Source organism: Mesoplodon densirostris, chromosome 10, assembly GCF_025265405.1.
Source record: "Mesoplodon densirostris isolate mMesDen1 chromosome 10, mMesDen1 primary haplotype, whole genome shotgun sequence".
Lineage (NCBI taxonomy): Eukaryota > Metazoa > Chordata > Mammalia > Artiodactyla > Ziphiidae > Mesoplodon > Mesoplodon densirostris.
The window spans coordinates 23,214,899-23,226,671 of record NC_082670.1 but is presented as its reverse complement, the minus strand read 5'-3'; the positions used below and the strand labels follow the sequence as shown (position 1 = coordinate 23,226,671).

At 47.2% G+C, this 11,773-nt stretch overlaps 1 protein-coding gene across 1 annotated transcript; it reads left to right on the top strand.

Moving 5' to 3' along the window:
- Positions 1-556: 556 nt before the first annotated feature.
- On the top strand, positions 557-7,938 carry LOC132497662 (tripartite motif-containing protein 10). Its single transcript, XM_060111043.1, has 7 exons — positions 557-985; positions 2,555-2,650; positions 3,499-3,729; positions 4,471-4,493; positions 4,833-4,948; positions 6,136-6,168; positions 7,397-7,938. Exons 1-7 carry the CDS (start codon positions 557-559, stop codon positions 7,936-7,938), a joined length of 1,470 nt encoding a protein of 489 aa, XP_059967026.1.
- Positions 7,939-11,773: the final 3,835 nt, after the last annotated feature.

The window sequence follows — 11,773 nt, the reverse complement described above, 5'->3', positions numbered from 1 at the left end:
TGGCTGATACCTCCAATCTCCCTGGAGACAGCTGGTCATACCTCAGGGAGGCTGGGGTGGCATTACTGCTCTGTGACCCAGTCTCCCTCCTGCTCCCAAAAGAAGAACAGTCTCTTCCAACTGCGGATGGTTAAGATACGACCACTTTCCTTCCACTGCGAGTGTCTCTGGATGGACGGGAAAGAGCAGCAGCCCCCAGGTCATGGGCACCAGTCCAGAGAGTAACAGGTCATCTCTGGAATGCTGTGACTGCTTCTTCTGCCCCTCCTCTGCTATTTCTCTGTCTCTGCTGTTGGAGGGTGTGTGTCTGTTCTTTTGGGAGGGGGACAGCAGAACCCTGGCTGCCAGAGATGCAAGTGGGTACCTTGCCCTGCGCGCACACGTATGTGTGTATGACCATGAGGGTGTCACTGGGTATGTCAGATGCCCCTGTGTCTGGCCATGTGCACATGTAGGTGTGTGAGTGTGAGGTGTGTGTCCTCATTGTTCTCCCAGCCCTTCTCCCCAAGCTGAGCAGAGAGGGTGACCTTGAAGAGGCCACAAGCGCAGCAGCACTATGGCCTCGGCTGCCTCTGTGACCAGCCTGGCAGATGAGGTCAACTGCCCCATCTGCCAAGGGACACTCAGGGAGCCGGTCACCATTGACTGTGGCCACAACTTCTGCCACATCTGCCTCACCCGCTACCTTGAGATCCCCAGCCCGGACCCCGAGGAACCCCCAACCTGCCCACTCTGCAAGGAGCCTTTCCGCCCAGGATGCTTCCGGCCCAATTGGCAGCTGGCCAGCGTGGTGGAGAACATTGAGCGTCTCAAGCTGGTGTCCCGGCTGGACATAGAAGAGGAGGACATCTGCCCCGAGCACGGGGAGAAAGTCTACTTCTTCTGCGAGGATGATGAGATGCAGCTGTGCGTGGTGTGCCGGGAGGCCTGGGAGCACCGTGCCCACACTGTGCGCTTCCTGGAGGATGCGGCTGGGCCCTACAGGGTAGGAAAGGGGAAACTGAGAGGTTCCCAGGGTGGGTCTGGGATTGGACTGGACTGAAAGAATCAGAGCAGAGTTGTGGAGTATTTGGGCCACTCTGAAACTTAATTCCATCTCCCTGATTCTGTGATGACCCAGGCAATAGACCCAGGCATGGAAGATCATGTGTTTGTGTTTTAAGTATGCCCTATGTTGTTTACTTATGGCCAATACATAATAGTAGCTCAATAAATACATGTTGAATGAATGAGTCACCAAAACATGAACGTATGTGTCTGAGTAATGGATCAGTCAGGTGTGTCTGAGGATGTCTGGGTTTGCACTCGAGGAAATGATTGCACAGTGTGTATGTGTATTAATGTTTGCATGTTTACCAGCGTATGCAATGTGTTTTGGGGGGATCTGGCTACTTGAGTGTGTATGTGTAACTGAGCGCTCGTGTTTGTAGGTACATTAGTGTTTACATATATGCAGGTTGGGTAAATATATATGGTGCATAATTTTATCTGTCATTAAATGAGTGTGTGCTGGTTTTAGCTGTTTATGCATTGTGTTTTATTACAAGTGGGAGTCTATGTATATGTGTCAATTAGTTAATTAGCATGTATTGTTAAGAGTTCTAAATATATTTTGCAATGTGCTTATATGGACATTTATGTGTGTATACCTGTTCTTTATTCTACAGCAAGCAATTTTTATTGTTGTTTGTTTGTTTTTTGGGGGGGTTGGCCACACCTTGCGGCATGCAAGATCTTAGTTCCCCAACCAGGGATCGAACCTGTGCCCCCTGCAGTGGAAGCTTGAAGTCTTAACCACTGGACCATCAGGGGAGTCCCCTAGAGCAAGCAATTTTTAAAACAATTCATTGGGTATTTTTTGCATTATCCAAGTTTCTTGTTCCCTCTGGAATCATACCCAGAAAGTTGATTCCATTTATAAGAGAGCTTGTTTGGATGTATTCTGTTTGGGATATGTGAGAAAGTTGGGATAATTTCGAAGAAGGGCATATCAAGCTCAGGACAGATCCTAGATACCATTCATTAAAGGCAAAAGAAGTTAGGGTGTTTAGCCTGAAGACAGGAAAGCTCAGGTGAGAACACAGAGTCATAGCTTATGATGGCACAGAGATAAAAGCGGAAAGCCCTAATCAAAATTCTTGGAGGACAAAACAAGAGGAAGAAGACCCAAAGAGAGTAAGCTGTCAAGGCCCATAAAGGCCCAGGCTTTGTCAGCTAAGAGAATGACTCCTTCCCTTGGGTCATTCCATTCCTGGAGGCAGAGATGACATCTCTTAACAAATCATTGTTTCCGTCTTAAATATTTTTTAAAAATTAATTGAAGTATAGTTGATTTACAATGTTGTGTTAGTTTCTAGAGTACAGCAAAGTGATTCATATTTTTCAGATTCTTTTCCATTATAGTTTATTACAAGATATTGAATTTAGTTCCCTGTTCTGTACAGTAGGTCCTTGTTGTTTATCTATTTTATATATAGTAGTTTGTATCTGCTAATCCCAAACTACTAATTTATCCCTTCCCCCATCTTAAATATTTTATGCTCCTTCTTCCCAGGAACAAATACAGAAGTGTCTTGAGTGTCTAAGAAAGGAGAGAGAGGAGATTCAAGGAATTCAGTCAAGAGAAAATCGAAGGATACAAGTCCTCCTGGTAAGTCATCATCCCTTCCCTGAGTCCTCTTCCCTTCCTCAGGGTCCAGTGCCTTTCTGAAACCAAGGCAACATAGCATATAGGGCTCTGAAGTCATTCTGCGTTTTTGTTTTATTATTTAATTATTTATTTTTGGCTGCATTGGGTCTTCGTTGCTCTGCATGTGGTGAGCAGGGGCTACCCTTCGTTGTGGTGCGCGGGCTTCTCATTGCAGTGGTTTCTCTTGTTGCGGAGCATGGGCTCTAGGCTCATGGGCTTCAGCAGCTGTGGCATGCAGGCTTCACTAGTTGTGGCTCACGGGCTGGCTCACGGGCTCTAGAGCGTAGGCTCAGTAGTTACGGTGCACGGATCTTCCTGGAACAGGGCTTGAACCCTTGCCCCCTGCATTGGCAGGCAGATTCTTAACCACTGCGCCACCACGGAAGCCCCATTCTGAGTTTGAATCCTGAAATGAATTAGCTCTATGACCTCAAACAGCTCTCTATGCTCAGTTTATTTTTCTGTGAAGTGGAGATTAAAAATCATCACTATCTCACTGAATTGCTGTAAGGACAGTAATGTACCTTAGTGCCCCGCACATTGTGTGCACTTTGTAAATGGCAGGAGGTGGAGTGTCCTCACCACCTCCCCTACACCTCCTCCTGGAAATGGCATGGCAGGTGTAAAGGAAACTATGCCATGGTTCCAAGTTTATCTGGGGACCCGGGGAGTGGGGGGCTCTGACTTTACCACCAAACCTTGGAGAATGTGGATCTGGAGGGAGATGGGAGTGAATTAAGGAAAAAGAAGGAAAAGGAAGTGGAGGAAGAGGAGGAATAACTTCCTGCCCTCTCCTCCTGCCCCCTCAGACTCAGGTGGCCACCAAGAAACAAAAAGTGATTTCTGAGTTTGCACATCTGAGCCAGTTCCTGGAGGAACAGCAGAGCATCCTCTTAGCCCAGTTGGAGAGGCTGGATGGGGACATCTTAAAGCATCGGGATGAGTTTGATGTCCTGGTCACTGGGGAAATCTGCCGGTTTAGCAACCTCATTGAAGAACTGGAGGAGAAGAAGGAGAGGCCGGCAAGGGGGCTCCTGATGGTGAGATCTGAGCCCCACCCCTGTCCACCTGTGCTCACCTATGATTTATTGCATCTTTACCTGTCTAAGCCATCTCTTCTTCACTCACACATCCTTGTATCCCAAGTGGAAGATGGGTCACAGGACCAGAAGTTCTGAATTCTAAGAGTCCTTGCTTCCCCAAGAGCTCCCTGGTTGCTTTACTCTCTGGTCTTGGTCTCTTCATCCTACCATCCATCAAATAGGGGAGATACTTTGTTTATTTATCTCAAAAACACTTTATTTGTGAGGATCCAACAGTAAAATGCAAGTGAAAGTAGCACTCTGAAAAGCATCAAGCACTATGCAAACAAATGTCAGGTGCTATTTCCGAGGCAAACTATTCTCTGTGTCACCACCCACCAGCCAGGAAGTTCTTCTTGTTCTGTTTCTCTTCCTCACACTGGAGGAGAGATACTGGGGTCCCAATTAGGCATCAGAAAGGCAGCATGATTTAGGTGGACACGTTGGGGAATGAGAAGCTGGAGACCTTGGGATGGGACTTGCCTTTGCCTCTAAGGGGCAGGTCACTTCACTCTCTGGATCTTATAAAATGAAGGGGTTGGGCTCTAAGATCCCTGAAGCCTCATAAACCCAAAAACGCTGTGACTCTATGGATCTGGTGTCCTTTTTCTATCTAGGGCTGAGAATATGGTATTTTGTCTTTTCTTGTGGGAGGGAGAAATGGAAACTGAATCCCTGCTTTCTCTCTCTTTCTCCTAGGATATCAGAAGCACTCTAATAAGGTAAGATTTTCTCTTCTCTTTTCCCACATACATAAACATACACGCACCACATGCCTGGTTATTACCACACAAATATACATTCTCACATTAAGGATAACAACTCACATGTAAACTTTCACATACTCAAATGCATTCCCATGTACAGCCAGCTGTAGATACACACCCCTGCATGACACTGCCCAAGAAGGGACAGTGCGGGGAGGGAGTGGGTCCATCCCAGAGGAATCATGTCTGTCCGTGGGAACTGGCACCTCCAAGACAATTAGAAGGCAACCAGCTGAGTCTGGAGGCATCACTAAGAAGGATCATTCCCAGACCCCGCCATTTCTGTGCCCCTAGATGTGAAACCAGAAGATGCCGGAAACCAGAGGCTGTATCCCCTGAGCTGGGCCAGAGGATTCGGGACTTCCCGCACCAGGCCCTCCCGCTGCGAAAGGAGATGAAGATGTTTCTGGGTAAGAGGACCCCACGAAGCACAGGTGGCTGTGAAGCCTGGGTTTAGGAATGGCCTCCATGCCCCGCTGCCCAACGTTTGTGTGACCTTTGACAAGGCTTGCACTCTCCCAGTGCCTTGGTTTCCTTATTTGCAGATCTTTATAAAATCTGCTTATCAGGATGTGACAATGAAGTGAGATAATAAAGGTGAGGATTTCTGGGAAAAAATGTAACTGGTTTGAAAAATAATGAAACAAATAGATCTAATCGTTTGTCATGAAGTGATATATAAGATAATGATTAACAAAATCTGTCATTGTCAATAATTTTAAAAATCCATAGGGACATTTGTAATACATGATAAGTTTTTGATGATGAACATTGTTAATTAATAACTAGCAAGGGTATTTCTCTGTGCCCTGTGGTAGCTGACTTCCCTCCCTCCTCTTTTCCTTGGCTTCCACGCCCTTGTTAGTTTGGTCCTCAGAGTTGAATTGCCCCTGTGTGGACCATGACCCTCTTTTCCGGAACAGGGAGTGGTGGTAGGAGAGGGTGTGGAGGGTTTGAAATAAGAGTCAGGAATGTGGCTCCTCGCCAACACTTCCCCCTCCTCCTACGTGACATTACAAATGATGCCACCTAGTTCTAAATGACCCACCCACAAAAATGTCACCTTAGAAGAGCTTTCCCCCAAGTCCACTTTCTGCAAGTAAATGTCCTGGCAGTGAAGGAAATTTTACTCTAATCAAAGGCTGACCTTTGACTATCCCCAAAATTATTTCCAAGCAGAACGAGAAATAAATTAACCCACTTATCTGTTCATTAAGTAGATGTTTCTTGAGCATTTACTGTGTCTTAGGCTCCGTGCAAGGCACTGAAGGTACACATGGTCTCTGCCCACTCAGAGCTAGGCAGTGCGGCTCAAAGTGGGGATCCCAGCCGGCAGCATCAGCATCCCCTGGTAACTTGCCAGAAATGCGAATCTCAGCCCCACCCCAGGCCACCTGAATCAAAAACACATGTGTTTTAGCAAGTGTTCTGGGGGCTCTGATGCAAGTTCAAGTTCAGAACCACTGGTCTAGAGGATTCCAGCTTCCATTCCTCTCTTTGACCCTTCCCTTTTGGGGCCTCAGTTTCCTCATCATTAAATGTTCTATGGTTTGGTAAGACTAATGAAATCGCATCCTGTTTTATTTCCTCTTTACAGAAAAACTCTGCTTTGAGTTGGATTATGAGCCAGGTAAGCAGCCTATGTCAGGATGGGAGGGAGTGAGGATTCTAATCTTGAAATGGGCAGATAATTTTGCAGGGTTCTACACTGGGCACTGTAATAGTCATATACATATATATCACATATATAAATGTACATATACACATAATGTCACACATGACACTGATATGTGTCACTGCCTTTGTAATGCTTGTGGGAGAACCATGAAGAAGGGACAGGCACACACACATACCACATCCCTGGCAGGAAGCTCATGTTCTGATCTGCACGTGATGATGGGATAGAAAGATTAAATCAGAATGGGACAAGGTCTATCGGGAAGGGCTTCCTGGATGAGCGGAATTTGATCTGGGTTTAGAATCACATTCTTAGAATTGTCAGGACCCCCTACTCTCTCTCAGGTGTTATTATATTTCATAGATGATAGGAGTGCAGCCTGTAGGTGGGAAAGGAAGGAAGAGTGGACCCCACTCAAAGGCACTGTGCCCAGTCTATCAGCCGAAGACCCTGGGAAGTCACAGAGCTCTTGGCAGGGACTCCTAACTCATGGACATATCTGAATTTATGAATTTGTCCCAATTTATGGATACTAAAAGTAACACTATGCAGGGGTCTGCAGAATTTTTTTGGTTAAAAAGTGATCCTCAGACTCTGCCTGATTTCAGAATTAGTGAGGCAGAATGAATAACCCGTGGGCGAGCCAGAGAGTCTGGGGGGAGTGAAGACTATGTAAATGAGTCATAAGTGCCCAGGGAGTGATCATGAAGTTTGGACTGAGGGGAGAATGTTTCTACCCTCCGAGATACAGGAGGGGGAGGACGTGATGTGTCAGCATCAGGAGAAGATCAGAGCAGGCATGCACAGCTTTGGGAGTCAGCCAGTTTGCAGGGAGAAGAGGTGCTTTCCAGGGGATGACACAGAACTAGATGAGAGCCCGGATGTCCGAACTAACGAACTAACCAACTAACTAACGCATCCTCTGAAGCAGGCATTAACAAGCACAGGAATCAGTTGCAGATCTTGCTAAAATGCAGATTCCATCTCAGGTGGTTTGGGGTGGAACCTGAGAGTCTGTTACAAACAAGTTCCCAGGTGATACCCATGTGCAGGTCTTTGTAGGCACTCTATACATTGTTGGTAGTAATGCTAACGCGGGTGTCAAGGGGAGTGTTTAGGCCTTTCCTGAAGGTGATAGCATGTCTGCTGACATCTGTGGCCCTTTTGGTTTTCCCCACAGCTCACATCTCTCTAGACCCCTGGACTTCCCACCCGAAGCTCCTCTTGTCTGAGGACCACCAGCAGGCTCGCTTCTCCTATAAATGGCAGAAGTCACCAGACAGCCCCCAGCGTTTCGACCGGGCCACCTGTGTCCTGGCCCATGGTGGCTTCACTGGGGGGAGACACACATGGGTGGTGAGTGTGGACTTGGCTCCCGGGGGCAGCTGCACCCTGGGTGTGGTCAGTAAGGACATCCGGCGGAAGGGGGAGCTTCGGCTGCGGCCAGAGGAGGGGGTGTGGGCGGTGAGACTGGCCTGGGGCTTCGTCTCGGCCCTGGGCTCCTTCCCCACCCGCCTGGCCCTGGAGGAGCAGCCCCAGCAGGTGCGGGTGTCTGTTGACTACGAGGTGGGCTGGGTGACCTTTGCCAATGCCGCCACTCAGGAACCCATCTACACTTTCACTGCCTCCTTCACCCAGAAGATCTTTCCCTTCTTTGGGCTCTGGGGACGAGGGTCCAAGTTCTCCCTGAGCTCCCGAGAGGGTGCAGCTAACCTCCCCTAAGCACAGGGTCCAAAGAGAGGACCCAAGGACTTGACCCTGGCTGGGTCGCCTGTAAGATTCAGAACAGTAGTTACTGCTTTAGATGATGTGATAGAGTCAGGACTTTGGCAAGGGACAGGTGGGATGACCTTCAGTCTGCTGATCAAGCCCTTTCCTCAATGCCCAGTGGATGGGACTCAGACCACTGCCAGTCCTCCTCACCACCATCCCCACCAGGCACAGAAGTAGCTGTGTAGAGGAAGGAATACCGGATTTGGGGCCAGAAGACTTGGGTTCTAGATCCAGACTTGTAATCAACTAATTATATGATCTTAAACTAGGCATCTCACCTCTCTTCATCTTGTTTTCTCCCCCCAAAATATTAGCGTTCGTTTACTCATATCCTTAAGAAATATTTATTGTGTGTTAATTATGTGCCAAGCAGTATGGTAGCCACTGGTGATATGAAAAGGAAAAGAAAAAAAATTCTGTCCTGTATCTAAAGGAGCTCAAGAGAAGAGACAGAGACATAAGGAGGAAATGACAACACAGTGTGATGGGTGCTGTGATAGGGGTCTGACCTGGATACTAGGGAAGCTAAGAGGAGGGGCATAACCCATCTTGGAGGTAGCAGGAGGTGAGTTGGAGAGGGCTTTCTGGAAAGGATGAGTCTAAAAGATGAGTATAGTGAATGAGGAAAGGAGGGGAATAAGCCTCTTAGAAAAAAGGGACAGCAGAGAACTAGCTGGATGATCTGTGAACCCTGCGACACTGGGTCACCTCCACTGCCCTCACAAACAGATGTGCTGCCACCCCCACTCTTGACACCACTCAATGCCTCCTTCTGGCTGAGATGAAAAGGCAGGGCCTTGGTGGGAAGGGCACAGGGGAAGTATCGCCATAAGCCATAACCCAAGGACCACGCTCAACCCCTGGGGAAAAGTGTCTTCCTGATTACCATCTGAGGTTGAGAAGTGAGACGAAAGGAATGAGATGGTGGAAAGGACTGAGTCTCAAATACCTCAGCTGTGGGAGCAGAAATAGCACCATCATAAGCTCTGTGCTGGGTAAAGAATCCCAGGTGGAGGCAGGGGGTGAACTGCATGACCTGTGACTTTTAGCCCAAAGCGCTGGGACTGCTCTAGGGCTGGACACGAAGTGCCATCTGAGGGATGGGGCAGGAGAAGGGAGAGAATTAGGGATTTGTAGAAGATGTGTGGATTTGGGTGGTGAGCCGCAGGGGAGCAGGTCACATTGGCAGAAGCTGTGGCCACGGGTGGTGTGAAGAAGTTGATTATCCACGACTCCAGAAATCCCCCTCCCTGGTGTGATTCTGGGACAGGAACAAGCACTAACACGTGGCTGCCTAGAATTTGTAACATGACTTCCCTCGTCCCAAGGAATTTAAAATCCTATGCATAATAAAAGCATTGTCTTAACATATTTTATTTTCTAGTTCTTATTGGAGGTGTCATTTATTCTGCTTAAACATACCCTTTACTGTCAATCTTTTTAATACTATGTCTGTTGAATCTGCTTGGATGTAAACTAAAATGTTCTATCATCTCCCCACTGAGGTCCCTGGGAGGAGCGAACCATCCAGGTGCAACCTCTAAGGGGGTGAGCACAACGTATTGAGGCCCAGGGTTTGAGGTCACCACAAAAGTTCTGTTGTTCATCCTCAGTTTAGCAGGTAGAAAAGACGTGGAGACCAGGAGCCAAGGATCGGAGGGAGGTTCAATTGCTTTCCCTGGGAGTGTCCAGTATTTCATATAAAACGTATATTTAAGAAAAAGACACACACAAGTCCCTAAATAATGCTAAAACATACCCAAAGCCCCCAGACTTGGGACTCCAACAAAGAGTGGATTGTATTTTTCTGTTGATTTTTCGTAGGTTTTAGCTGGGTCTTTTTAAATGACTATTAGCCTCTAGGGTATATATGTATGAAGATCCTGGCCTGTTGGAGGACTTTACATGTATTATGTCACTTAATCTTGGTAACCCCCCACGTAGCTCCTATTACTATCCACATTTTAAAGTTAAAAAGCTGAGGCCAGGTGAATTTGGGTTACTTCCTCAGCCAGATCAGGCAGCCAGGATTTTGATCCATGTCGGACTTAAGAGTTCTTAACTACTGTGCTGCCTTGTTCAGAAATGTGTGCCTTGGTGTGAATATTTTACTACTGGCCACACTTCCCATGAGGGGCTTGGATTCAGGAAAAAAATTTATATTTCTTACACTGAGAAGTAAAACCGCTAGTGAGTGAAAATATTCATGTTGATCTAACAGCCCTTGCTCCCCTCCCAGGGTAACTTTACTTGAAATTCACTTGTTTGGATTGTGGACTCAGCGCAGAGGAAGTGGATAGATCCTAAAACATGATGACTTCAAGATAAGGCAGCTCTGTGAGCCTCCATGCTCTGCTTGTCACAGAGTCTGAACTTGGGGTTCCCTCCCCCAGGGAAGTGCTGGAGTCCAGAACCCCAAGCTCCCAGTCGCCCTTGCCAAGACTCCAAAGGAAACGTGCACACCTGTTGGGACATCCACAGGTTTACCTGACTTTTTCACAGCTTACGCTGTAGCAGCTTCTTCTACTACAGGGAATGGAGACTCACTCAAGTTAGTTCAAATATTAAGAAAGTTTATTATAAGATCGGACATGCAAATAAGGAAAATGGGATTTTTCCACTGTTAGGACTCAAGCCTTGTGGGAAGCTCTGGTGGGGTGGTGGGAGTGGTGGGAGATACAAGTAGTTCCCAAAGGAAGAACTGGAGATTTAAAAATGCTAATAATAATAATCAACACATAGAGAGTTCACTCTGGACAGTCACTGGAGTAAATATTATTTTAAATATTAACTCATTTAATCCTCACAACAACCCTATGAGGTAGGTACTATTATTAATAGCCCCATTTTGTTTTTTAACAGTCCCATTTTATACATCAGAGAAGTGAGATGTATGGAGGTTGGTTAACTGGTCTCACATGAGCAGCTAGTAAATAACACAGCGATAATACACATTAGACACTGGACATTAGACAGATGGTTTGGCTCCCAAGTCTGTGCTCATGACCATTAAGTCATACTGCCTCTGTACATCCAAGAACGGTGGGAAGGGGACTTGAGGCCCAAGGCAGCTTAGAGACTGGACTAGCCTGTGGCCACTGAGTAATGTGGTCAATGACACTTGCTCCAGGACACAGTCACGTGTGCGACTCTGATCCCCTATGTTGCTGCTCTTCCTGCCAACCAATGATGCCTTCATCATAGATCCATTTTGAATTTCTTAGAGAACCTAAATATCATTGTCTCTCTTTGATAAGACCTTTCTCTGCAGGCCACCTTATAGGCTCCATTGGCCAACCATCTGCTGGTCAGATGCCCACCTGGCCTGATCATCCGCAGTCACATCAGAAGAGGACAGAGGGCCTGGCAGGCACCTGCAGGATAACTGACTCTCCAGTGGAGACAGACCCTCGGAGCTTGTCAGTCTCCTCCCAGTGCTGGTAGGATGCTTCTGGACAAATTCTCTGTTTGACGTTAACCACAGCTACAACACAGGAATTGTTAGCTGTCACATCAGGGGTGCTCTTTCCTTCGCTAATGCCTTATGCTTAGATTTGGGGTCTCACATTTCTCGGAGACATACAGCTTCCTGCCTAGTAACTATATCGTTCTTTTTCTGAACATCCACACTAGGCTCTTTGTCCTTCCCCTCCCTTAACCCCCTGACTTCCTGCCCCCAATCCATCTGGCAACAAGAGTCCAGACTGGTTTTCCTTAAACACCACTTGTTCCTTTCACTCCTGACTCAAAACCCTTTGATGGTTGCCTATGTTTCGGTGTCACT

What these genes read in the sequence shown, in the direction of transcription:
- LOC132497662 (XM_060111043.1), top strand. Translation starts at nt 557, where the DNA reads ATGGCCTCGGCTGCCTCTGTGACCAGCCTGGCAGATGAGGTCAACTGC. An exon ending in ATCAGAAGCACTCTAATAAG is followed by an intron (nt 4,494 to 4,832) that starts GTAAGATTTTCT and finishes CTGTGCCCCTAG; the next exon opens with ATGTGAAACCAGAAGATGCC. An exon ending in TGAGTTGGATTATGAGCCAG is followed by an intron (nt 6,169 to 7,396) that starts GTAAGCAGCCTA and finishes TTTTCCCCACAG; the next exon opens with CTCACATCTCTCTAGACCCC.